Source organism: Cetorhinus maximus, chromosome 17 (genome assembly GCF_964194155.1).
Source record: "Cetorhinus maximus chromosome 17, sCetMax3.hap1.1, whole genome shotgun sequence".
Classification (NCBI taxonomy): Eukaryota; Metazoa; Chordata; class Chondrichthyes; order Lamniformes; family Cetorhinidae; genus Cetorhinus; species Cetorhinus maximus.
Window position 1 is genome coordinate 11451406 of NC_135895.1, and position 26083 is coordinate 11477488.

Consider the following 26083-nt stretch of genomic DNA (forward strand, 5'->3'; position numbering starts at 1 on the left):
TATCAAACATAATAACTCCTAAAAATGTAGGTCGATGGTCTCCGAAGGGCAGTAACGTTTCTTTGAAATAGTAATCTTTTGCTGTTCCATCCTCAAGATTATCTCACCTCAAATTCAAGAGTACAGCGGGACTTGGCCAAACGCTCAATTTATCCCAGCTCGGAAGCTAACTCGGAAGCTAAGCGCACAACTGAGCAAGCCGATAGAGTTTGAATACAACCATGGTCGAGTTGGAAGTATATGGGCCCATCCAGACCTACCCGAAAATATCCTCAACATCCACAGGGGCATTTTGAACATGCTGCAGATCAGCATTAAAAAGTCACAGAACATTTATGAGTTGCAAGAGGTATGTTGATTTTTTGAAAATGGCTTTCATTCTTGAGATGTGGATGTCATTTGCAGAGCTTGTATTTACTGCCCATCCCTAGTCACCCTTGAAAAAGTTGGTGATGAGCTGCCTTCTTGAACCACTGCAGTCCATGCGGTGAGTTTGCTTTCACAATGTCATTTGGTAGAGACTTGGTTGGGATTTTGACCCAGTAACGATGAAGGAACGGCTATAAATGTCCAAACGGGGGTTGGGGTGGCTGAAGGTGATAGTGTTGGTAGGTATCTTCTGCCATTGTCTTTCTGGATCAAGGAGTTTGCAGGGTTAGAAGGTGCTGTCAATGAAGCCTTGACAAGCTGCTGTTATTCATCCAGTGGTTAGTGCACACTGTAGCAACAGTGCGCCAGTGGTGGAGGGAGTGAATGTATGAGGTAGTGTTGGGCTGCAAAATAAGCAGAGTGCTTTGTCCGAGATGGTGCCAAGCTGCTTGAGCATGGCTGCAGCTGCCATCAGCTAGGCAAGTGGAGAGAATTCCGTCACACTCCTGACTTGCGCCTTATAAGCAGAGGCTTTGGGGAGTCAAGAGGTGAGTTAATTGCTATGGAATACCTAGCCTCAGAGCTTCCCTAGTCACCACTGAGAAGGTAGTGGTGACCTGCCTCCTTGCCCTCCTGCAGGCACTCCCACACTGTCATTAGACTAGGGAGCTCCAGGATTTTGACCCGGCGACAGTGGAGGAATGGCGATATGGTTCCAAGTTGGGATTGGTGTGGGTCTTGAAGCGGAAGTTGGAGGTGATGGTGTTCCCTGCTGATTTTGCCCTTCCATTTGGTGGAGTTTGCTGATTATGGAATCCGTAATGTAATAGAGTGTTAGCGATATTTTTTTCCATGTTATATTGTACATGCACTGATAAAGTCTGCATTTATGTCTAGAATGGTGTGGAAGGCATCTGCCAAGCAAGCTATGTAATTCAGGAAAACAAGAAAAGCGGATTTATCACTGTCATAAAATCCAAGGATCTGAACAAGTGCCAGGAGAAAATCTCAAAGACCAAGGGTTCTGTTTATAGTCAGCCATGTGAAACCTGCCAGCTGGTAAATGCACAAATTATATTTCTTGTGGTAAAAAACGGAATAAGCAGAGAAGTTGGATAAATACAGAAGACATTTAAATGAGCTATCTCACCTGTTATAGCTTGATGGTTAGCACCCTAGCCTCCTGAGTTAGGTGGCTGTGGGTTCAAGTCCCACTCCAAAGGTTCGAGTACATAATCCAGGTTGACATTTTAGTGTAGTGCTGAGAGAGTGCTACACTATCAGAGGTGCCACCTTTCAGATGAGAGGTTAAATTGAGGCTCAGTCTGCACTCTCAGGCGGACATAAGAGATCCCATGGCATTGTTTCGAAGAAGACTAGGGGAGTTAGCCTTGGTGTCCTGGCCAATACTGATCCCTCAATCGCCATCACAAAAACAGATTATCTGGACATTTTCTCATTGCTGTTTGTGGGATCTTTTGCACAAATTGGAAGTTGCATTTCCCACAGGGTCAGGTATTTTGAGGCCTCCTGAGATGGTGAAAGGTGCTGTATAAATGCCAGTTCTTCCTTTCAGCCACAATAGTCTCCCAATAAAATAGTGAGCATAGGATTAAGGAGCTAAGCATTTGCACATTAAAATTATTTAAAAAGTTATCTCTGTGCTGAAATGAATATGTAAGGATTGAACACTGTTTGCATATGTGAAAAGGCTTTTTTAACATCTATTTCAAGCTCTTGGGCATATTCTGTAATAACTGTGGGTGTAGCCTCCCCTGATGTCTTTAAGGGGTCACATGATGTTCTGGGAGGCTCCGGCCAATGAGCCGTAAGCGCGGGCAATCCAGGGGGTGGAGCTTCCTGATGAGAGTCCTGATCGAGCATGTAGAACATGAAACGTTTTCTGTAATAAAGTTTATCTGTTGAAACCTGTCTGCTCCGTCAAGTCATTACATCTGATGACGAATGTAAAGTAGCTCCGACGCTGCACCTTGCCTGGTTAACGTGAATACATCGAATCTTAAGAAAAAGAAAAGACTGCTCACCAGTCATGCCGCTCTTCAGCAGAATCGATCCTCACGATGCGACTATGGAAGACTGGAGCCAGTGTGTAGAGCACCTTGGTTTTCATTTTGTAGCGAACAGAATTACCACGGAGGAAAAGTGGAAAGCAATCCCCTTGAGTGTGTGTGGAATTAAGACATACAATTTCATTCGCAATTGATGGCTTCGGTCGCGCCCAATGCTAAGTCCTATAACGAATTGGTGAACCTCTTGAACATGCTCTCCCAGCCGAAGCCAACCGTAATAATGCAGCGGTTTAAGTTTAATTGCAGAGTTATGGTCCCGGGAGAGTCCATCACAACCTATGTAGCGAAGCTGAAGCAGTTAACAGAGCACTGTGACTTCGGAGACACACTCAATGATATGCTGCGGAACCGATTAGTTTGTGAAGTTCAGGACGACGCCGTACAGCGCTGTTTACTCGCTGAGGTCGACATCAACTTTAAGCCTGTCCTAGAAACCTCCCTCACCATGGAAAGCACTGTGAGAGACTCACAGGCTTTACAACACATACAACATAGTGCTGTCCTTCATGTAGGGCGGGAATCTACCGCCAGGCGTGGCGCGAAAACCAAACCCACGGCATCGAAGCGAGTGGCAATGTTCACTGTTAGAAACATGAAAAGGCCAAGTAGAAACACTTCAGCAGTGGCTCCTAGATTAATCTATTATAGTTGTGGGGTGACAGTAGACTGGGCACCTGCAGATTCAAGGAGGCAGAATGCCATTATTGCCATAAGAAAGGTCACCTAGTAAGGCAATGCAGGGCAAAGTCGAAACAGCCCATAGAGCAACAAACCAACATGATTGAATTAAAAAATACAGCAGAACCTGAAGCTGCCGACATTTATTCTCTGTATAACATCACCACAGTAAAAACCAAACCCATCACTGTCACAGTCCAAGTGAATGAAAAGCCACTAATAATGGAGGTGGATACAGGTGCCTCAACTACTGTGGTGGGAGAGCACACTTTCAAATACCTTAATGAAGGTAGAAAGCCAATAAACCTGGAGCGGACAACCACTAAACTAAAGACATACACTGGAGAATCTATTCAGGTAAAGGACACAGTACTAGTGACTTATAGGCAACAGACAGCCCAGCTGCCTGTGATAATAATAACAGGAGAAGGACCCAGTCTTCTGGGCCGAGACTGGTTACAGAAGATCAATCTTGGCTGGTCTGAAATATTTCACCTGAAAACAGGAGTTCCTGAACTGTTAAGGAAATACAATGTGGTCATTTGAGGTGAACTAGGAAGCTAAAAAGCATCCTCAGGCGACACCACGTTTCTTTAAGGCCAGGCCTGTGTCTTATGCATTAAAGGAGAAGGTGGATGCGGAACTGTGCCAGTTAGAAAAGCCGGGCATCATCCAACCTGTCCAGTTCCCGGAATGGGAAACACCCATAGTTCCAGTGGCTAAGCCTGACCAAATCATACGCATTTGTGGGGACTATAAATTGACCATAAATAAGGCAGCAAAACTAGATAAGTACCCCCATTCCAAGGATAGATGACTTATATGCAAAGCTGGATGGAGGCAAGCCCTATGCAAAATAGGATGGTGTATTGATATTGTCAGTGGACCAGTAATCCAGAGACCCAGGGTAATGCTTTAGTGACCCGGGTTTGAATCCCACCATTGTTGATTGTAAATGCCCATTCTAAATGGATAGATGTGCACGAAGTCAGATCAGAGTACAACTATCGAGAAGCTGCGTCATTGTTTTAGCATAAATGGCCTACCAGAAATCATTGTTTCTGATAACAGTACAGCCTTTACCAGTACAGAGTTTCAGAGATTCATGAATCTGAATGGAATCAGACATATTAAAACAGCCCCATACCATTCCTCATCGAATGGTTTAGCCGAGAGAGCTGTACAAGCTTTTAAATCTGGAATGAAAAGGTTATCAGAATCTTGACTTTCCCGTTTTCTTCTCAGTTATTGTATAACGCCTCATTCGGCTACGGGTTCAACACCGCCTGAATTGTTGATGAAATGCAGCCTACGTACAAGGTTAAGTCTGGTGTTTCCAAACTTAGAGGGGAAATGGAGCAGAATCAGAGTTATCAAAAATGGAATCACGATATACACAGCAAACCTCACATATTCAGTGTAGGTGACACGGTATCCGTGCAAAATTTCAGAAGCGGACCTTGTTGGGTACCTGGAACCATTGTCTCAGAGACTGGTCCCTTATCTTTCCAAGTACAAGTGGAAGATAGAATCGTTTATAAGCATATAGATCATTTTTGTGTTAGAGAGATATTCCAACAACCAGCTATTCCGCGTGTGATTCACATCGAACCATCAATCCCTGAGGTGACAGATTGACCTGGAATAGACAAGCTCAATGTCTCTGTAGAGTTGCCAAACCCAGAACTGCTACTTTGTAATGATGTGCCTCTTGCTACAGTTCCAAATCCTGTTGAGGAACCTCAAGTGGTAGAGCTACACCGCTCTAGCCATCTAAGGAGAGCACCTCAGAGGCTAGACCTTTAATCATCTGTAACTGTATACATGTATATGTTGTTGGACATTCAATGTTCTCCTGTAAATGGGAATTGTAAAAAAAACTAAAGGGAGAGGAAATGTATTTACTGTGGGTGTAGCCTCTCCTGCTTTCTATCAGGGGTCACGTGATATTCCGGGAGGCTCCGACATAAGCCCTAAGTACAGGCAATTCCGGACGAGAGTCCTGATCGAGCATGTAGTACCTGAAAAGCTCACTGTAAAAACGTTTATCTGTTTCTTGTTCTCTCAAGTTATTACATATTCCATGAAGCTTTGTCAGATCCAGCCCTGCTCACTTGCTCTATCCACCTCTCTCTCTCTCTGTCTTGCTCTGTTGCAAACTGTCCATTCTTTCCACTTTACAGCCCATGTTTCTCTCCTGATTTGTTTTTATATTTACGTTGAAGTCAATGTAAATACATTTTCCAGAATCACACAAAGTCAGAAATTAGTCACTGCTATTATAGTCGTTTTCAAAGGTTTCCCTATGGTCTTCAAGTTAACCTCGTGTCACTGTGGTGGTTGACACTGGGGGCAAATGGTTGCCACACGTCAGGGTTTCCAATATGACTTCTTCTTCCCAGACAGCCTTATGCATATTGAAAGAAACTTAAGAAAAGGCAACAATAATCAGACAGTTTCTGTTCTCTACTGATGTAGAAAGGCAAGAGCCTGCGGAGTGTCGCCACCTACTCGTACGCTATAAAAAATATCAAAGACGAAGCAGTGATTGTCGAAGTCGTAAGTAGAGAGACACATCAGTTCACACCGTTTAATGAACGTGATGGTGCTGCCAGCACAGAGTCCAGGTAATCCTTCTTCTTGAATGTGCGAGTATTTACATAAAGTTCCAAATCTTTTATGTGTCTAATCGACCTTCCCTGCAGGTTATTTATCCACCGGCTGTGTTCTCCCCCATTTGTTTCCTGAAGACTTTCTTTCCAGGCTGTGCTACGTTAGGTATCCTAACAAAGCAGCTATTCTTCATTCTTGGGTTTCGACAATGAATTTTGCCAGACTCTTTGTCCTCACAACTAAAACTGTCCCGACCTCCACCCAGTCTCAACAGGGTGCGTAAACCTTGCGGGTCATTCTGTGGAAGGTTGTTACGAAAGAAGAGTCAGATGCAAAAACCCCAGCCCCTCCCATCCTGGATAGAGTGGACGTGGGGAAGATGTTTCCATTAGTAGGAGAGACTAGGACCCGAGGGCACAGCCTCAGAGTAAAGGGAAGACCTTTTAGAACAGAGATGAGGAGAAACTTCTTTAGCCAGACAGTGGTGAATCTATGGAATTCATTGCCACAGAAGGCTGTGGAGGCCAGGTCATTGAGTGTATTTAAGACCAAGATAGATAGGTTCTTGATTGGTAAGGAGGTCAAAGGTTACGGGGAGAAGGCGGGAGAATGGGGTTGAGAAACTTATCAGCCATGATTGAATGGCGGAGCAGACTCGATAGGCCGAATGGCCTAATTTCTGCTCCTATGTCTTATGGTCTTATGGTCTAACTCTCCCTAACCTGCATGCACCAAGCTCAGTTTTAGCAGCTTCTGCAACCAGCACAGAGTTATGCTAAGCCTTTACAAATCACTAGTTAGCCTTGGTTGGAGTATTGTGTCCAATTCCGGGCAATGCATTTTAGGAAGGAAGGCAAGGCCATGTAAAGAGTGCAGAGAAGATTGATTAGAATGTTTTGTGTTTTAGAATGCTTTACTAGTGCTTATTTTCCCTGCCATTAACACCACGATGCATTCCACATCTTTCCTCTTTCCTGGCCAGGGTTATACGGATAATCCAGTAAGTTTGCCTGGTTTAGCGATGAAGTCCCATCCAACAAGGTGAATGATGGGAATTTGCCCTTCTCAGCGGCCAGCTGTCCCCATAGTAATTCAATGCTTCTCTAAGTGTTTAACATTCTGTGTGATAACCTACCTTTGGTTTTGGAAATAGGCAGCATCTTGTCTTCTTGGATTGCAAAAATCAGTCACCGCCCATCCCAACCGAGCACCTAGAAAAGCGAGGAACCCTGAGATATCAGTTTTCCAATGAACTGCTGCAGATACCATTGCTGTTGGTCAAACCCTCGCCTAATGATACTAATAAGGTACATCTGACTGTGACTCTTGTATGAATATAGGGCATTGGTACTTTTATCGCTGGTGAGATGACCTCAGAATCCGAACACATTTTCACTCCATGCATGTTTGCTGTCATTCTATTTGAGTTATTTTAATGAAACTCTATTTCATCCGAAACTCTGCTGTCTGTATCCTAACTCGCACCAAGTTCCATTCACTGCTGTCATCGCGGAACTGCAATGGGTCCTAGTCCAACAATGTCTTGAGTCTAAAATTCTTATCTTTGTATTTAAATTGGCCTTGCCCCTCCCTATCTCTGTAATCTTCTCCAGCCCCACAACGTTTAAGGTCTCTGTACTCTTCCAATTCCGGTCTCTTGTGCATCTTCACTTTTCCCACCCCAGCAAGGAGTATGTTGGCAGTGAAGATCACTGAAAACAGAGGCATGTTACCGCAGCTTTTAGCCTTGCACTTATTAGGACAAATGGCAGAATGCCAAATTTCAAATGATCACAACAGTTTATACTACAGGAGAACAGGGTGCCGATTGGTTGGCAAGTTGACTTTGATTGGCCAAGGAGTTTACATGGAGGAAGCACAGGGAACAATAGTAATTCAAATAGGTGCAAGGATTGAATATATTCCTTTTATTTCAGAGACCGGGTCCCTGCTTCTGAATGTTTGTCACTTCTAGCAAATGTAAATGAGCCATGTTATGAACTTAACTGATTATCTTAAATTGGTTGTTAGTATAGCTATTAGCACACTCAGGATTGTCCAACAAGTGCTGCTCAGTCACGGAATCACACCTAACAGTAGACATTTTGTTTTGGGTTTTGCAGGCATAGACTGATTGAGTACAGTCTCCTGTAATATAAACTGTTTGAAATTTAGCAATCTTGCATTTGTCCTGGTGAGTTTAAGATGAAAAGATTCAGCAACATGTTTCTCTCTTCAGCAATATTCAAATTCTGTGCTACCAAATCATATCATAATGGATGAGAAAAAAGATTTGAAGTAGATTTGTCTGTTCGAGGAGATTACATGGCTGTGGGAATGGTGTGGGTTATGTGACTGGAAATTGATAATTCAGGCATATGAATGTGGGGCAGGCTTGATGAAGCAGCTGGTGTTATTCTAGCTATCAGTCTGTACATCTGTTTGTTAATGTCTCATGTAAAGAGTCTGCGAAGGGATATAAATAGCTTAAGCGAGTGGGCAAAAATTGGGCAGATGAAGTAGGGAAATTTTACTGCAGCTGCACAGAGCCTTGGTGAGACCACATCTGGAATACTGCATACAGTTTTGGTCTCCTTATTTGAAAAAGGATATAATTATGTTAGAAGCAGTTCAGGGAAAGTTCACTCGACTCATTCCTGAGATGAAGGGCCTATCTTATGAAGAAAAGTTGAACAGGTTTGGCCTATACCCACTGGAGTTTAGAAGAATGAGAGGTGATCTTGTTAAACATATTGAGGGAACCTTGTAGGATGGATACCGGAAAGATGTTTCCTCCTGTGGGAGAGACTAGAAGTAAGGGACACAGTTTAAGAATAAGAAGTCACCCTTTGCAGACGGAATTGAGGAGGAATTTTTTTTTCTCAGTTAGTATGTGGAATTCTCTTTCCCAGAGAGCAGTGGAGTCTGGTTCATTGAACTTACTTGAGGCTGAGTTAGATTTTGAATAGACAAGGGAATCAAGGGTTTTGGGGAGGGCAGACAGGAAAGTAGAACTGACACCACAATTAGATCAGCCATGATCTTATTGAATAATGGAGCAGACTGAGAGGGCTGAATGGCCTACTCCTGCTCCTAAGTCCTATGTTCCTATGTCACATAGGCATAAGGAAGATTAACTTGGGTGTACAGACTGGCCAATAAATTTAGTTCTTAAATGACAAGACTTTTCAGGCATATTTACACTCCTACTATAGTGCTGGTGTTTAGTGCTCTCAATCTGGATTCAGGGCCAAATTTAACATTGGTGTGAAGCTTCCTGGAGGAGAAACCTCATCTACTTTACTCTGGAATCAGGGTGGACCTCTTCACACTACAGTCTGATACCTGGGCTGAATTTTATTGTCCACCCCCAACCTGGTTCCCATTGCAGACATTCAGGGGTTGGGTAAGTCACCCACTCTCCCACCCATCCTTAGGCCTATTTTGAGGTCCCTAAGTGGCCAATTATTGCCCACTTGAGGCCCTCAATCCACCTCCGCTGCCATAATACATTGGACAGTGGCAGGCCAGCAAGACTGGAAAAGCCGCTTTTACAACAAATTGGCCTCCAATCCCGACCTCGCCTCCCCCCTTGCTAACCCCGCACGCCCCCACCCCACACCCCCCAACACCCACCACCCCCAACACACACACACACACCCATAAGCTCCATAATTCTTCTCTGTTCAAAACTCCAGACTTAACTCTTTCAAGTGGCCATGTCTTCTTTACCCATGGATCTGTTTGCAGTCCCAGCAATACCCACTACTGAGTTCTGGCACTGCGGGGATTGCTAGAGCCGCCGGTCAATCTGATTAGCCGTCTGATCTCAAGGGCAGGAGTTCATCCCACTGAGGGGCAGAAGTCCAACCCTCAGCTTGTTTCGGCCACCTGGAGGGTGTTATGGCTGCGGCGCGGCCTTCTTTAATGTTGGGTGGTTTGGAACCGACTTTTCTTCCGGGGAGGTTTGGCAAGCGCCTGCTAATCATCTCACGCACACAACAAAATCGAATTATCTAAGACCTTGTACGTAGCACTGTAAACAGCACAGCACATTCGGAAACCTAGTGTTCAGGGAACATAGATTATCAGATCATTGGAATTAAGCAACTTTGGCTAGAAATTTCATCCAAGATTGACTATTTCACCGGAAATGTGGCAGAAATTTAAGGTACATGTCATACAACAGGAATTCCCCCTACACATCTGGTGAAATGGGAGCAACTCCAAGAGAATTCCTGACCCAGAGCCATAGACTCATTTCGGCACAGAAGGAGGCCATTCAGCCCATTGGGTCCATACTGGTTCTCTTTAGAGCAAGCCTGTCAGCCCCATTCGCCCATTCTATCCCTGTGGCCTTTTAACTCTCCGCAAGCTTAGCGCTGGTACATTGCAGAAACTCATTTGCCTGACTACCAGCCTTATGGTTTACCTGTGCCCTGTGTTGATTTTTCACTACAATGAGGCAAGCTCGGTAGTCAGTAATTTCTACTGGACACACATTCAAAGAGGGTCACACTGTCTACCCAAATCATTCTACCGTCCTAGTTGCCTCCACAATTTTGTTTTGTTCCTTGCACATAGGCATTGCTTTCAGGGGAAGCACCCATCCTCAGCTGCCCTGAGACGCTGGTAAGTGAGTATCTATTTGGAACCACTGCACTCTGGACGGTAATTCTTTGTTGCTCTTTGATGCGACTGAGCCAGCAGCTCTCTGAGGTGGGTCTTCTTCCCGAATGAAGGGTGTAAATCCTGCCTCCAGCCAATTTAAATGGATGTGGGGCAGCCGGTATCAGCAGGGATACATTCATCGCCGACTCTTCAATTGGCGGGTCAGGGAACCCCCGCCATCTGTAAAATTCTGTCCCTGGTCCTGGGGGCTCCGGCACTCAGACAGGTGGGCCTGCTTGCCCCAGAAGTGGGCACGTCTCAAGGTGGTGCTGCTGGGAATATAGGTGGGCTGGCAGCTCAGGCCTCCTCCCAAGTGAGAAGCAGAAATCCCACCTCCCACCAATTAAGGGGATGTATTCCCCATTGACTCCTTGGGTGGCAGGTCAGGAAACCCTACCATCCGAAAAATCCTGCCCATGATGATCTGCTTGCGACCGAAGTCCTTTTAACTTCAGAAAAGGAATTTGATAGATCAGACTCCTAACTCGGCAACTCTATGAACAAGGCTTCTGTCCTGAAACCTTCTGGCAAAGTGCAGTCCAGTTAATCCTGCCATCCAAGGGGACAGCTAGGAGCTTAGACAACAATGAAGCCCACGGATTCCTGCCTCAAAATCTGCCCAAGGCCATGAACAGAAAAGCACAGTAAGATCCAAAGCCCCAAAAGCCTAACATGAATTTGACATGTAAGATAATAGTAATGGCCAGAATAAAGGATGTGCTACTGAGGGAACAAACTACGGGGTGATGAATGAGTTTGTTTTCAAAATGTAATTCCTGTATATTTATTACTTGCAGAGGCATCAATACCTAAAAAAGGACAGAATAATTGACAAATATTGTGCCTAAAATTAGTTTTGAAAAGAGTATTGATATGGGGAAATGATTTGTTAGGACTTAACAATTAAACACAGTGGGGGCAATTTCCAACATTTGGCAAATGACACCATCCCTACTAAAACCATCCCCACAAGAGGAAACATCCTCCTATCAAGTGTCCTCAGGATCTTATATGTTTCAATAAGATCACCTCTCATTCTTCTAAACTCCGATGGATACAGGCCCAACCTGTTCAACCTTTCCTCATAAGATAACCCTTCATCCCAGGAATGAGTCAAGCGAACCTTCTCTGGACTGCTTCTAGTGCAATTATGTCCTTTTTCAAATAAGGAGACCAAAACTGTACACCGTGCTCCAGGTGTGGTCTCACAAAGGTCCTGGACAACTGCAGTAAAATCTCTCTACTTTTAGATTGCATTCCCCTTGCAATAAACACCAACATTCCATTCACCTTTCTAATCAAACCATAAAAGCAAAATGCTGGAAACCTGAGCCGAAAACAGAACGTGCCGGAGAAACTCAGCAGGTCTGACAGCATCGCTGGAGAGAAGGAAGGATCATACGGACTCGAAACACCAACTCTGTTTCTCCCTCCACAGATGCTGACAGGCCTGCTGAGTTTTTCCAGCATTTTCTGTTTTTGTGCCTTTCTAATCATGTGCTGTACCTGCATACTAACTTTTTGTGATCCATATACCAGGACACCCTCTGTACCACCAAGTTCTGCAATCTCTCTCCAATTAAGTAGTATACTGTTTTTCTATTCTTCCTGCCAAAGTGGGCAAGTTCACATTTTCCCCACATTATACTCCATCTGCCAAACTTTTGCCCATTCACTTAACCTATCTATACCCATTTGCACTCTCTGCCTCCTCTTGACAACTTACTTTCCTACCTATCTTGGTGTCATCGACAAATTTATCATTCAGTCCCTTCATCCAAGTCATTGATATAGATTGTAAATAATTGACAGGAATTTAGAAACCATACAGTTAGCCCCTAGGTAGTCAGTCTAGGTTGATTTCTTTTTTTTAATTCATTCACAGGATGTGGGCTTCGCTGACTGGGCCAGCATTTATTGTCCATCTCTACTTGCCCTTGAGAAGGTGGTGGTGAGCTGCCTACTTGAACCGCGGCAGTCCATGTGGTGTAGGTACACCCACAGTGCTGTTAGGAAGGGAGTTCCAGAATTTTGACCCAGCGACAGTGAAGGAACGGCGATTAGATGACATCAATTGGATCAGATCTGACTGGGAATAATCCGCTTCCAGAGGGAATTCTCCTGTGGATGGTCTGACTCTTGATGTTACTGTGCTGATGAGGACTCTGCGCCTCTTGCAATCCTTTGGCTGCGCCATAGCTGCCCTCATGCCCGATCCTCCTGTACCCCTTGATTGGTTTATGGAGTGCATGATCAGTCTCTGATTAGTCCACATTAAGCTGAGCTTTGTCCACAGTATCATGTATAGCTGGTTTATCCCTACACGACTTTCCTGCACATACTTGTTTAACCAGCGGGTGCACCTGCCTTTTGCTATGTTCAAGCTTCAATTGTCTCCCAGGTGGTTGTGCAACCACTCCCGAGTCGTGAGTTACTGTCTGTATCAAAGGTGTTTTGAGAAAGCATAACTGCAGTGGTCCTTTAGAAAGGACAGTTTGGCAAGCCACAACGTGTTTTGAGAATTTTCAGCACAATCCCAAAGCACCTTTGCATCAAGTTCAACCAGATCTTTACGATTATTCTTACACTACCTGCACAGTGACAGCATGGGAACCCCTACTCCCTCGAAGAAGAGTCATACGGACTTGAAACGTTAACTCTGTTCCTCTCTCCGCAGATGCTAACAGACCTGCTGAAATTTTCCCAGCGTTTTCTACTTTTTTTCTCATTTCCCCTTGGTTTGTTTTAACAGATTATCACAACGTTGGAAAATTTGGTTCAAATGAACCGAGAGAGAGCTCATCCTGATGCTCCACTGAAGTTCCTGCAGCTCATTCAGCTCCTGCGTTTGGCAACTTTGGAAAACCTTCAAAGCGTTTGGGAAAAAAGTGCACTCACATCACACCACAGGTGAATAAGGGGGGGGAGGGAATAGTGGGGGGATTGGGGCACTGGAGGTAGATTAAGCACCTCAATGCAGCTTGGCTTCAACACTACATCCTTGCAGGTGCTTTCTCATGATTGCTGCAGTTGTGCATTTGACCTTGTAAGTTGGTGAGGGGTCTCCTTATTCTGAGAATTCCTGCTTCCTGGCTCAACCTTGACTGGAAAGCAGTGTGAGCTCAAGTGCATTCACCTCCAGATGGGTGCCCAGCTCATGCTGGGGAGGGGGTGTGTGGAAGGGTGATAGTGGGGGGTTGTGGAGGGATGGGAAGCAGCTCTAGTCCCTGAAGAACAGGTAAGAAATTTTGAGATCAGGCCCCTCACGTGAGGGGAGGGGGGTGGTGGTGCGGTGTCAGGTGGGTGGTGGGGGGAAGTGGGTGGGGGGGGGTGGTGGGTGTTGGATTATGGAGCCTTGGGGACAAATTTAGACTCTGGACAAGTTCCTATGATTGGAGGTTCACAGATTTTGCAGCTGCAGGAGGAAAGCTGGGCTCTGAGATTAATTCATAGAGTTGTGGCTGTCGCAAGAACACAAGAATCAGGAGCAGGAGTAGACCATTCGGCCCCTCGAGCCTGCTCTGCCATTCAATAAGATCATGGCTGATCTGGTTACGGCCTCAACTCCACTTTCATGTCTGCCCCCCATAATCCTTGACACCCTTGAAGATCAAAAATCTACCTCACTCAGACTTGACGATATTCAAAGATCCAGCACCCACTGCTCTCTGGGGAAGAGAATTCCACAGATTAACGACCCTCTGAGAGAAAGAAATTCTCTTCATCTCAGTCTTAAATGGGAGATCCCTCATTTTTAAACTGTGCCCTCTGGTTCTAGTCTCCCCCTCATGGGAAAAGGTCCTCCCAGCTGTCCATGAGTGCTCTGTAAATCCTCTGAATCTGTAAAGTCCATTTTGTGTTTATACCCATCCAAAATCTACAATGATCTTTACAGCTCACTTCGAGGCCATTCACCCCATCATGCTGTGATAGCTCTTTGCTAGAGTAAGCCAGACTGAAATCCATGAGCTGGCTCTCTCCTCATAGCTTTGTAGCTTCCTCTGCTCCCAATACTTATTTGCATTTCTTTTCAAAGATGTACAGATCCCTAATTCAATTATTCCAAGGTGGAGCATCTCATAATCCAACAACACTAAATAAATTTCTCCTAATCTTCCATTCACTCTCTTAGTGACAACTTTAGAGGCTTGTGCCATTTAGTTCCGGACCAAAGAAAATAGGCTTTGGGCACCGCAGGAAGGAAATGGATATTTGAGCTGGGAGGGGATGCAGCACAGATTCACCAGAACTACACCGGATAACAGAAGGTCAGGTTATGAGGACAGGTTGCATAGACTAGGCATGACGGTGGTGTAGCGGTAATGTCAGTAGACTAGTCATCTCAAAGTCCCAGGCTAATATTCTGGGGACAAGGATTCAAATATCATCATGGCAGCTGGTGGAATTTGAATTCAAGTAATAATCTGGAATTGAAAAGCTAGTCTCAGTAATAATGAGCATGAAAACATTGTCAATTGTTGTGAAAAAAAACCTCAACTGGTTCACTAATGTCCTTTTGGGAAGGAAATCTGCCATCCTTACCTGGTCTGGCCTACATGTGACTCCAGATCCACTGCAATGTGGTTGACTCTTAACTGCCCTCTTAAATGGTGTGGCAAGACACTCAGTTCAAGGGCAATTAGGGATGGGCAACAAATGCTGGCCCTGCCAGTGATGCCCACATCCCATGAATGAATAAAGAAAAATGTATTAAAGTATAGAAGATTAAGTGGTGATCCTATTGAAATGTTCAAGGTTGATAGAATAGATCAAGAGAAACTATTTCCTCTGGTAGGGAGAGTTTAGAATAAGTGGGCATTTCCTTAAAATAAGCAACATAAAAACATAGAAAAATTACCACACAGAGGAACTAATTTAGGGGTGATCTCCGTAGCCATTCATTGACACAAAGAGTAACGACAATCTGAAACTCCCTCCCCACGAAAAAGCTATTGAGGCTGGGGATCAATTGGAAATTTCAAAACTGAGATTGATAGATTTTGTTAGACAAGGGTACTAGGGCCTATGGAACCAAGGCGGGCAAATGGAATTAAGGTATAGGTTAGTCGTGTGAATGGCGGAACAGGTTCAAGGGGCTGAATGGCCTTCTCCTGTTCCTATGTTCTCAGTGCTTATTCTGTTTTTTTGCTCTGAAACTAGGCGCTGGATTTGGGATACCTTACCGACTGCAGGAACCCCGGAAGCAATTCAGTTCATCCGAACAAAAATTGAGCAGGGGGAACTCCTAGGCGAGGAAGCAGCCAAGGCTCTGATTTTTGTGCTACATTCCATCAAAGCTGACTGCCATGGTGTAGATAATGCGACGGTATGTCCCCACTTCTTTGATCGTGTAATGATGTGCGTCGTAGAATAAGATGTTAAAGAGGTATGCCTGCAGTTTAGCATCCGCAATGGTTAACACATTTGTGTAAAACTCTCTGTTAGCTCTTTGGATAGCCCCTTTTCAAGTCCCAGTGTGCTTCTCAACCAACTGACCAGTTTTTGAAGGGCACTCACTCCTGTTACGTAGACACATGCAGCAGCCAGTTCATGCACAGCAAGACCCCAAAAGCAACCATGACATCGGGCATCTAGGCCCTAAGCTTTGGAAATCTCGCAGCTCTCGACCTCCTTTGGGACATGCCTTAAAATGTATCTCTTTATCGATCATCTGGTCACCTGACCTCATGTCTCCTTCTTTAGATACGTGTCAGTTTTTTTTTATCCTGGTTTACAACCTTGTGAAGTGCCCTAGGACACCTTATCATTATAAAGGCACTATGTAAACACAAGCTGTTGTAAATGGGATGAATGACCAGATAATTTGTTGCTGGTGGCATCAGTTAGTGGAGAAATGTTGACCAGGTCACTGAGAGAATTACCTGACCTTCTCCAGACGGAGCCATACAATTTATTATGTCCACATGAATATAGGGCCTTGGTTTCAATCAACAAACATTTGATAATGGTATACTCGCTCATTACTCTGTTACAGATGGCGGGGAGGGGGGGATTAATTTAAACAGCCCTGATTTCTCTTCTCACCGCCACACCACCAAAAGGTGTTTTTGAATTTTGATTTCTCCCTTTATAAGCAGTGGTGTATTTCCTAACCCCTCGGTTTTGGTGTGACCTAATTTCCCATTAATAACCCCACAGCAAATACGAGATAGGATAAACTTGGAGGGTTAGTTTATTTTACGCACACTCAAAAGGCAGGAGGAGGGCCCGCAATGTCCCCCAATCCCCACCCCCTTTTTGAAACCAAGCAGTAACAGAGGGATAAAGAAAAGAAAGAGGTACAGGCAAAGACCACAGAGAAAATAAGAACTATTGTTTTATGTGAGTCCACAGTCCAGAATCCAAAGTCCAATGGTGTATTCCTTCACAGAGGTCAGCAGGCTGAAACTGATGCTGGATAATCTACTTTTCCAGAAGAGATGACTTCCACAATGACATGGTCATGCAGAGGTGAATTAGTGTTGTAGGCGATGGTACAGAAGTTCCAGTAGAAGCAGCATAAACAGGGGCCAGGCATTCAAACCCGGTCAGAGCCCTTTTCTGAGCTGCTGCTTGGTAGACGGGAGATGTCAGACTGACTGGTGGTGCAGCCAGACAGGAAACTGGTTCTCCCAGCTAGGCTCCCACTTCTCCACTTTGGCTTGGATAAAGGATGTATATTCTTGAGAGTGTTAATGTTTCAACCAGCAGACTGGCAGTCTTCGTTGGCCAGGCCTAGCTTAATAAATGTAAATGGCCTTTGCATAATCCCCTTGGGAGTTGGTCTTCTGCAGCTCACTAGGTCGTTAATGTCTCTTCAGACATAATAGGGTAGTCAGCTTCTCTGAATGCCAGAAAGTGCTTTTTGTTGAAAAAAGAGACATATTTTGTCAAAGCTTTTTGTCTTGCACTCCTTCAGGACAATTGGCCAGAAAGTAACAATGTCAGGGGAAACAACATATTTCTACTGTATGAGAAGAGAGTGCCGATTGGTTAGCAAGTGAACTCTGACTGGTAGAGGCATTGCCATGGAGACTGCACCAGTTGATGGTGACTAACAGTTAACTGCTAAGAATTATTTGAAATTTAAACTTAGGCAACTTGACTCTGATTGGTCAAGACATTGCCCTGGGGGATGAACTGCCCCAGCAAATGGCTGTCACTTATTTTGTTTGGCTGAAACAGGCGTAATGTGTGTACATGTTCTTTCTGTCTGCAAAGAACAGGTTCTGTGTATTAATATATGTAGCTTCCAGTACACACAAATGCACCAAATTGCGAGCCCGTCTGACTAACTTAAATTGATTGTCAGCACAATTCTTAGCACACTGAGGATAATTCATTAAACGTCGTCCAATCGCGGAATCACATCTAATGTTGGACACAGTGTTTTGAGTTTTCCAAGCATGGGCTGGTTGGGTGGGTCTGTACCTTGCCCGTTGTGGACAGTGGCTGGGACATGCTGTTTGATACGATCTGCCAGTCTTTGGGACATACGGCCTACATACCTAGCATCACACTGGCTCTCAAATTCGTATACCACATTACTCATTTGTGTGATAGGCAGAACGTCTTTTTGGCTTGACGGCAAAACACTGTTAGGGGTGAATACCACTCGTGTTGCTACTACATAGTAGCAACGCGAAACAGCTAGCTTCACCGATTGCTCAAATTTTTTGAGATACCTTGCCTATCCAGGGTAATCTGAGGTAGACTGGGCACTTTTCAGGGCCGAAAGTGACAGCCTTAGACCCGTTCATAAGTTTGTGTGATGTACAGCATGAAGTGATCTGACCAGGGTGGCCATTATCCCGCAGGATTTCTTCGATAGGCCCTATTTCAGCATCAAGCTGCATGGTGAGCAGCAGGTGGAAGGGCAAGGTATCTCGAAATTTTGAGAAACAGGTAAAGCTAGCTGTCTCTGCAATCTCTCACCATTTAGATAATACACTTTCTTATTCTTCCTGCCAAAATAGACAATTTCACATTTGCCTACATTTTGCTCCGTTTTACTTCTACCCACAAGATTCAAAATTGTTTGTTGAAGTTTCCTTTTTGGTAGTTGTGATACGTTTATACAAATATATACTTTGGAAAATATACAAAAATATATACTATATACTAAATAAATGTCAGGTTAGCGCCAATGTCACCTCTGAGTTAGAAGTAGTCAACATGCCACTGTAGATACTTGAGCACAAAACCTAGGCTGACATCGCCAAGGCCATGCTGAAGGAGTGCTGCAATGTCAGAAATGCTGTCTTTTGGATGCAACGTTAAACTCAGGTCCCCATCTACTCTCTCAGGTGGATGTAAAAGATCCCATGGTACTATTCAAATAAGAACAGGGGACTTTTCCCTGGTGTCCTGGGGCCAATATTTATCCCTCACCCAACATGACTAAGAACAGTTATCTGTTCATCAGCACATTGCCGGTTATTGGAGTGCTCAAATTGGCTATCGTGGTCCCTACATTTACAACAGTGCCTACGCTTCAAAGGTACCTGACTGGCTTTAACATGCTTTGAGAGGTCCGGTGGTTGTGAAAGGTGCTATATAAATGCAAGTCTTTCTTTTTTTCTTTCTTTTTAAAGAATGTCTCATTTTAACATTACTTTTGGCCTGTTTTCTGACACACTGCAGTGATGAAAGATTCTATCGCCAAGTATTATAGCAATTTATTTTTAAATTTTGAAGAGCATTAGGTCTTGACAAATTAATCTTGAACTAAGATGCTGTGGGCAAGATGGAATTGTACCGACCAACGTCTTCCAGCCAACCGGAGTAAATGGGACCAGAACACCTAATATGTAACAGGTTGGCTTCAGGGGTGTTGTAGCCCCTTCTGTCAGGAGGGCCTCAGATAAAACAAATCAAAAAGGAATATCACCTTCCCACTTCCATCCCACATCCCTTGCCCTCATTCGACATCACCATGCCCCCACCCCACTTTAAATGGGGTCTAGTTCTGCCCTTCAAAATGCCAGCTCCCTCCAAAATTACATCAGGTCCCTATGAGGCTGAGGACGCAGTGATTTGCAGGGTAGGGAGGGAGTCCTACCTCCGCCTGTGGTGCCCTTGTGCAGACCACAAATTGTGCACCCCAGCTCGCAGGCCCTGTTATCAATGGGGATTCTAAACCCAAATGGTTCATTGCCCCCACTTACTCCTCCACATGTGCCTCACTCACAGGCTTGCGCTGCGGAAGCCTTCCCCTTATCCCAGGTCTGCATGTACTTCAGTACACATTGGCCAAAATTTTACACTCCCTCTCCCCAACATCCACCCCCCACCCGGCGGGTTCTGAGGTGGGGGGTAGAGCTTGAAATTGCATGGACAGGATTCCCTCCGGGTTCCTGCCCGCCCTGACCTAATAGTGATCTTACGCAGGGACAGGCAGGGCCTCAGAGGGGAAGCCCACCCTTGCCCCTATTAAGCCCCTGATATGCTCACTTAAGACTCCAATCGCCCTCTTGGCGACCCTCCAGGCCTTCCCTACCCTCCCTGTCCTGGGACACCTGCCACCAACTATCCTCCGGTTCTTGGGACTTAGTGCCAGGCAGCTCCCTGCAGTGCCTCTTCCAGCCACTGAAATGCTGTGCCTGGAGGGACTGGAGAGCTGCCACCCAATCAGATTGGCCGGCAACGCTCCAGGACAGGGCTTCCTCCAGAGTGAGCGGCAGAAGTCCCGCCTTATGCCAATCAATGCTTGTTAGAGCGTAATATGGCATTGGGTCTGTGGGAGTCAGCAGGGATGTGTTCCCCACCAACCCTTCGAATGAATTCAGCCCATTGTGATTTTCGGTTTCTCATAAAATGACAGCAAAATGTTTCTGCTTCCACCCAAGGTTCTGCTGTCCAGCCCTTACATGCAGAGAGACCCCTTCCTTCGCAGAGTCACGTTGCTTGCTTATGGAACGTTGGTCTACAAATATTGCGCAACTCTCCGGGTTTGCCCTGATGAAGCCCTCCAGGTACGTGAGTATCAGAAACATAGTGGTGGATTTTGACCTGGATGATGACTCATAGGAGCGGATCAATAGAAGAGACAACAAAGAACAAAGAACAAAGAACAATGAAAAATACAGCGCAGGAACAGGCCCTTCGGCCCTCCAAGCCTGCGCCGATCATATTGCCTGTCAAACTAAAACATTTTGCACTTCCGGGGTCCGTATCCCTCTATTCCCATCCTATTCATGTATTTGTCAAGCTGCCTGTTAAACACCACTATCGTACCTGCTTCCACCACCTCCTCTGGCAGCAAATTCCAGACACTCACTACCCTCTGCGTAAAAAACTTGCCCCGCACATCTCCTCTAAAGTTTTCTCCTCTCACCTTAAATCTATGTCCTCTAGTAATTGAGTCTTCCACCCTGGGAAAAAGCTTCTGACTATCTACTCTGTCCATGCCACTCATAATTTTGTAAACTTCTATCAAGTCGCCCCTCAATCTCCATCGCTCTAGTGAGAACAATCCGAGTTTCTCCAACCTCTCCTCATAGCTCATAACCTCCAGACCAGGCAGCATCCTGGTAAACCTCCTCTTGCACCCTCTCCAACGCCTCCATATCCTTCTGGTAATGTGGCGACCAGACATCGGGAGGGTTCCATAACAGGCGGGCAACAGTCCACATTCTAATACCTTTCAGATCTAACTGTAGTCTCCAGCATGTCTAAAACATGCAGTCGCTTATATCAAGCAGAAAAAGACAGCCATTGGCCACTTGCATTAGTGGCAATTTCAAAGTTACCAATTAAAAATTTATTTGAGGCAGAAACAGCTGCACTTACACGCCTTAGTGAGATACGCTAAATGCAAGAGCAATCCGTAAATTGCACCTCATTATCGTTCAGTTTCCTTTTGGATATTTAAATCCTTCTCATTCATTCACATACACTCTGCCAGACGGCAGCCCTTTGACTTACTGTCTCCTGATGCTTCACCCTGAGCTGTTTCCTTGGCTGTTGCTTTTCCCAGGGGTGGTTTGCCACTGTCTTCCACTCCCAAGGGCAGTACGAGGAGCCAGTCCCAATCTACCTCAGCCTGACCAGTAATCAACCCCACTCGGGGACATAGTTTAAGAACAAGAGACCTTCCTTTTAAGACAGAGATGAGGAGACATTTTACTCTCTCAGAGTGTGGAATTCTCTTCCCCAGAAGGTAGCGAAGGCTGGCTCTTTAAGTTCCAGGCTGAGTTAGAAACATTTTTTTTTAGACAAGGGTTATAGGGGGGGAGGGGGCAGACAGGAAAGTGGAGCTGAGACCACAACCAGATCAGCCATAATGGCGGAGCAGACTCGAAGGGTCCAATGACCTACTCCTGCTCCCAAGTCCTATGTTCCTATGTTCAACACTAGCCAACTGAGCTAACCAGATCCCTTAAATATGCCTGCCCCTTTGAGGTTTGGGGTTATGATGTGTACTGAACACTGACTGCAGTTTAGTGAAACTGGTTGCATTGCATGCAACGCTCTTTAGTTTATTCAGTTGTGATCAGCCACATACTTGTTACTGTAATAGTGCTATTCTATTCTAATGGCCATCATGCAAGACACTCAAATAACATTCATGTGAATGTAAGCATCATAAAAGGTGAGGACTGTAATATTAGAAACTAAGAACATAGGAATAGAGGGGGAGGCCATTCAGCCCCTCGAGCCTATTCTGTCATTCAATCATGTCTTGCTTTCTAAACTGACCAGAAGAACCTGGTTTTTAAATTTTTCCATTGACCCCAAGGCCTCAACAGCTTTTTGAGAGACAGAGTTCCAGATTTCGACTACTCTTTGTGTGTTGAAGTGCTCCCTGACATCACCTCTGAACATCCCAGCTCTAACTTTAAGTTTATGTTCCCCGCCAGAGGAGATACTTTCTTCTCTAGCTATCTTATCACCTTCTTTAGTCATCTCCAACTCCGCAATTTTGATCACCCCTTTGGAGGAGGGGAAGCCAGCTTAGTCTATGCAATTTGTCCTAAGCATCATAGATGCCATTCTCTATTCTCCACATTGACGTTCTGTCCTTTGCAGCCACTCCACAAGCTCGTTGTTGAGGCTGGCAGCGGAGACAGTGAAGAGCAAACAATCCTCGGCCTCAAAGCCATCGGCAATGCAGGGCAAGTGGCGAGTCTGAAGCGCATCCAGAAACTCCTGCCGGGATTTGGGAATGTCGCCAGCAGCGTCACAAGCAGAATCCACGGGGAGGCCGTGATGGCATTACGCAACATCGCCAAGAAGGAGCCGCGCAAGGTGAGGCCAAAATGGCCAATCTGCCCCCGGGTGCATTTTGAATGCGATCGGAAAAGCCGACTGGGGTAAACCATAAAGTAAGGCAAACCAGGAAGTTGTGATCAGCTACATAAATGGAAAATACTGGAAATACCCAACAAGTCAGGCAGCATCTATGGTGAAAGAAGCAGAGTTAACATTTCAGATCGGTGACTTTTCATCAGAACTGGAAAATGTTACCAATGTAACAGCCCTACAACCCTCCAAGATAGCTGAGCTCATCTGATTTTAGCCTCTTGAACATCCTCAGTTTTCATCCCTCTGCCATTAGCGACCATGTATTCAGCTGCTAAGGCCCAAAGCTTTGGAACTTCCTGCTTAAATCTCTTCATTTCTCCTCCTCTCTACCCCTCTTTCCTCCTTTAAGATGCTCCTTAAAACTTTTCATCATGTATATATTCAGATCATTGGCCCTAATATTTCCTCATGTGGCTTGTCATCAAATTTTGTTTGATATCACTCCTATGAAGCACCTTGGGATGCTTTGAAGGCACCATATAAATGCAACTTGTTGTTGTTTAGAGCAACCACAGAGGTATGGAACATTCTATCAATCCTCAGACACCAACCCCCCTCCCCCGCATCAGGAGTGAGTATTGCCCCCCTGGGGCCGATTTCGAGCCTGATAGAGAGCCCAGACTAATCCCTGTCACAAAGACTGCAAGGTCCATGTTAGACTAAACTTGCTACCAATAAATCAAGTCACCTGTCTACAGGGCTCATCCATGTGGCCTTTTTTTTTGTACCAAGGAAGGAAACATCACCATTTTCCAGCCTCATGGGATGTGGGCTTCGCTGGCTGGGCCAGCATTTATTGCCCATCCCTAGTTGCCCCTTGGGAAAGTGGTGAGCTGAGTGGGCTCACTAGGCCATTTCAGAGGGCATTTAACAGTCAACCACATTGCTGTGGGTCTGGAGTCACATGTAGGCCAGACCAGGTAAGGACGACAGATTTCCTTCCCTAAAGGGACATTAGTGAATCAGATGGGTTTTTACAACAATCAACAATGGGGTTTTTGGGTCATCATTTGACTTTTAATTCCATATTTTTATTGGATTCAAATTCAAATTCCACCAACTGCCATGGCAGGATTTGAACCCTGATCCGCAGAGCATTTCCCTGGGTCTCTAGATCACTGGTCCAGCAACAATACCACTCGCCTCCCCTTAAAAACTTCTAAAGGACCCTCCTGACAAATTGGACTTATAACGCACTAGGCTGGCACCAGGTCTACCACTCGTAGGATCCTTCAGCAGCCATCAACTGAAAAAACAGCTTCCTATGAAGCCAGGTGCGGCAATGGCAGCAACACAAACTGCACCCCCCCGTCATTCTCCCATCACCACACCATTCCGTGACTTACCCAAAGCCTCCTGCTGAGGGAAGCTGCTCAAAACCAGTTCCTCACATCAGTCGAGTTAGTAGAGCCGGCAGCTGGTCCTGAGAATACACTTTAGGCCCGAGTTTCCAATTTCTATCAATCCTCGGGCCTCCCACTTCAGGAGTACAATGCCCTTGGGGCATCAAGTCTCAGCCTGAAAACAGGTCCAGACGGCAGCCTCCATCCTAAAGAGGGCAAGGCCCAAGTTTTGCGAACCTTTCTTCAATGAACCGTGTCCTCTGCTGTCAGAGCTCATGCTTATGGCCTTCTTTGTGCTGAGAGTGTGCTCATTGTCAGAGCTTTGGATACGACATTAAACAGAGACCCCTGTTCTCTCAGGTGGGCATAAAAGACACCATGACACAACTTCAAAGAAGAACGGTGGGGAGGGGGGGGGGGGGAGAGGTTTCCCTGGTGCCCTAGCCAATATTTATCCCTCAACCAGCATCACTGAATAAAAACTGGTTCATTGCTGCTTGTGGGATCTTGCTGTGTGTAAATGTGGCTGCCGCATTTACTGCATGACAGCAGTGAATGCACTTAAAGACGTACTAAATTGGCTGTGAAGTTCTTTGGGACATCCTGCTGAGAGAAAGGCACTATGTAAATGCAGGTCCTTCTATTTCGTTCCACCTGTACAATCAAGGTTGCATGTCTGTACATCAGACCCAACTGAGCTGCCATCTCTTGGACAGGTACAAGCCATCACTCTTCAGTTATTCATGAACAAACGAATCAACGCTGAATTACGAATGAGGGCTTTCATTGTCTTGATGGAAACCAAGCCATCCTTGGCTTTAATTGCATCAGTTACTGACTCACTGGTCAGAGAGACCAACTTGCAAGTGACCAGTTTTGGTTATTCCTACATGAAATCTCTAGCAGGATCCTCGGTACCCGAACTCCAGTCGCTGTGAGTATAAAGAAGCCATGGACCATTGCACTGTAACTTGACCCATTAAAGCAAGAGCTTCCCTGCTAACACAACTGCTTTTCACAGGGCCGCTAGCTGCAACCTCGCCATCAAACGTTTGAACCAAAAGTGCAGCACACTCAGTTATCGGTACAGCAAAGGTTTGCATTTTGGAGCATTTAAAGGTAAGAAGCTAAAATCTATTGTTTCATATCTTTTTCCTTTTCTTGCAAATGATGGAATAGGGAACGAAAGGGAAAATAAATTATAATTCAGGCCAACACATCCAGCTGACACAACGGAGGGAATGCTGTACTGTCAGAGGTACTGACTTTCAGAGAAGGCACTAAACCAAGGTCCTGTTTGCCCTCTCAGGTCACTATTTCAAATAAGAGGCAGGGGGGTTCTCCCAATCTCCTGGTCAATATTTATCCCTGAATCAATATCACAAAAGCTGATGATCTGGTTATTATCAAGTAGCTCTTTGTGGGAGTTTGCTGTGTTCAAATTGACTGCCATGATTTCTACAACAGTCTCTTACATTACATACACTTCAAAAAGATTCCGCATTATGTGTAAAGTGCTTTGGCACTGTCCTGCGGCCGTGAAAAGTGCTTATAAAAAAATGTATGTCTTTTTTCCGCTGTTACAATATTATTCTTGGGCCGGGATTTCTCGGCCCCGTCGTGGTGGCACCTGCCGAAGGAGATTCCAGGGCCCAGCCGAAAGTCCATTCATTGACTTTCAGCGGGGGGGATCAGTCAATCTCGGTGGTGGGTGAGACTGGAAAATCCCACCCTTAAGTGTCCACAAAGTGCTCCCTGGGCAGAATTTTGAAGTCGAGGTGTGGGCACACACCCGACCCCCATCGGGCACAAAATGACGTCAGGTGAGCATCCCAATGCCATCTCGGGCAACATTTCAGTCAGTGGGCGCGCAACCAGTGTCAGAAGCGTGCCCGCCGACAGTTAAGAAGACAATTAAATTTGTTGAGGTTCCAATTGTCCCCGATTTTTCGTGGTCCGTCCAACCTTACGGTCGGCGGACGGGCGAATCTGCCAGGCGGGCTTTGCGTTTTT

At 45.4% G+C, this 26083-nt stretch overlaps 1 protein-coding gene across 1 annotated transcript in view; it reads left to right on the top strand.

The window, feature by feature from the left end:
- The window catches only part of LOC144692165 (vitellogenin-like), a 102003-nt gene that overhangs the window by 17998 nt on the left and 57922 nt on the right, over positions 1-26083 (top strand). Inside the window, exons 4-13 of the mRNA XM_078560683.1 lie at positions 98-349; positions 1267-1428; positions 5616-5764; positions 6904-7057; positions 13174-13331; positions 15582-15747; positions 20270-20395; positions 22452-22670; positions 24787-25004; positions 25092-25189. Coding sequence (XP_078416809.1) covers positions 98-349; positions 1267-1428; positions 5616-5764; positions 6904-7057; positions 13174-13331; positions 15582-15747; positions 20270-20395; positions 22452-22670; positions 24787-25004; positions 25092-25189 — 1702 coding nt within the window. The remainder of the gene's footprint in view (positions 1-97; positions 350-1266; positions 1429-5615; positions 5765-6903; positions 7058-13173; positions 13332-15581; positions 15748-20269; positions 20396-22451; positions 22671-24786; positions 25005-25091; positions 25190-26083) is intronic.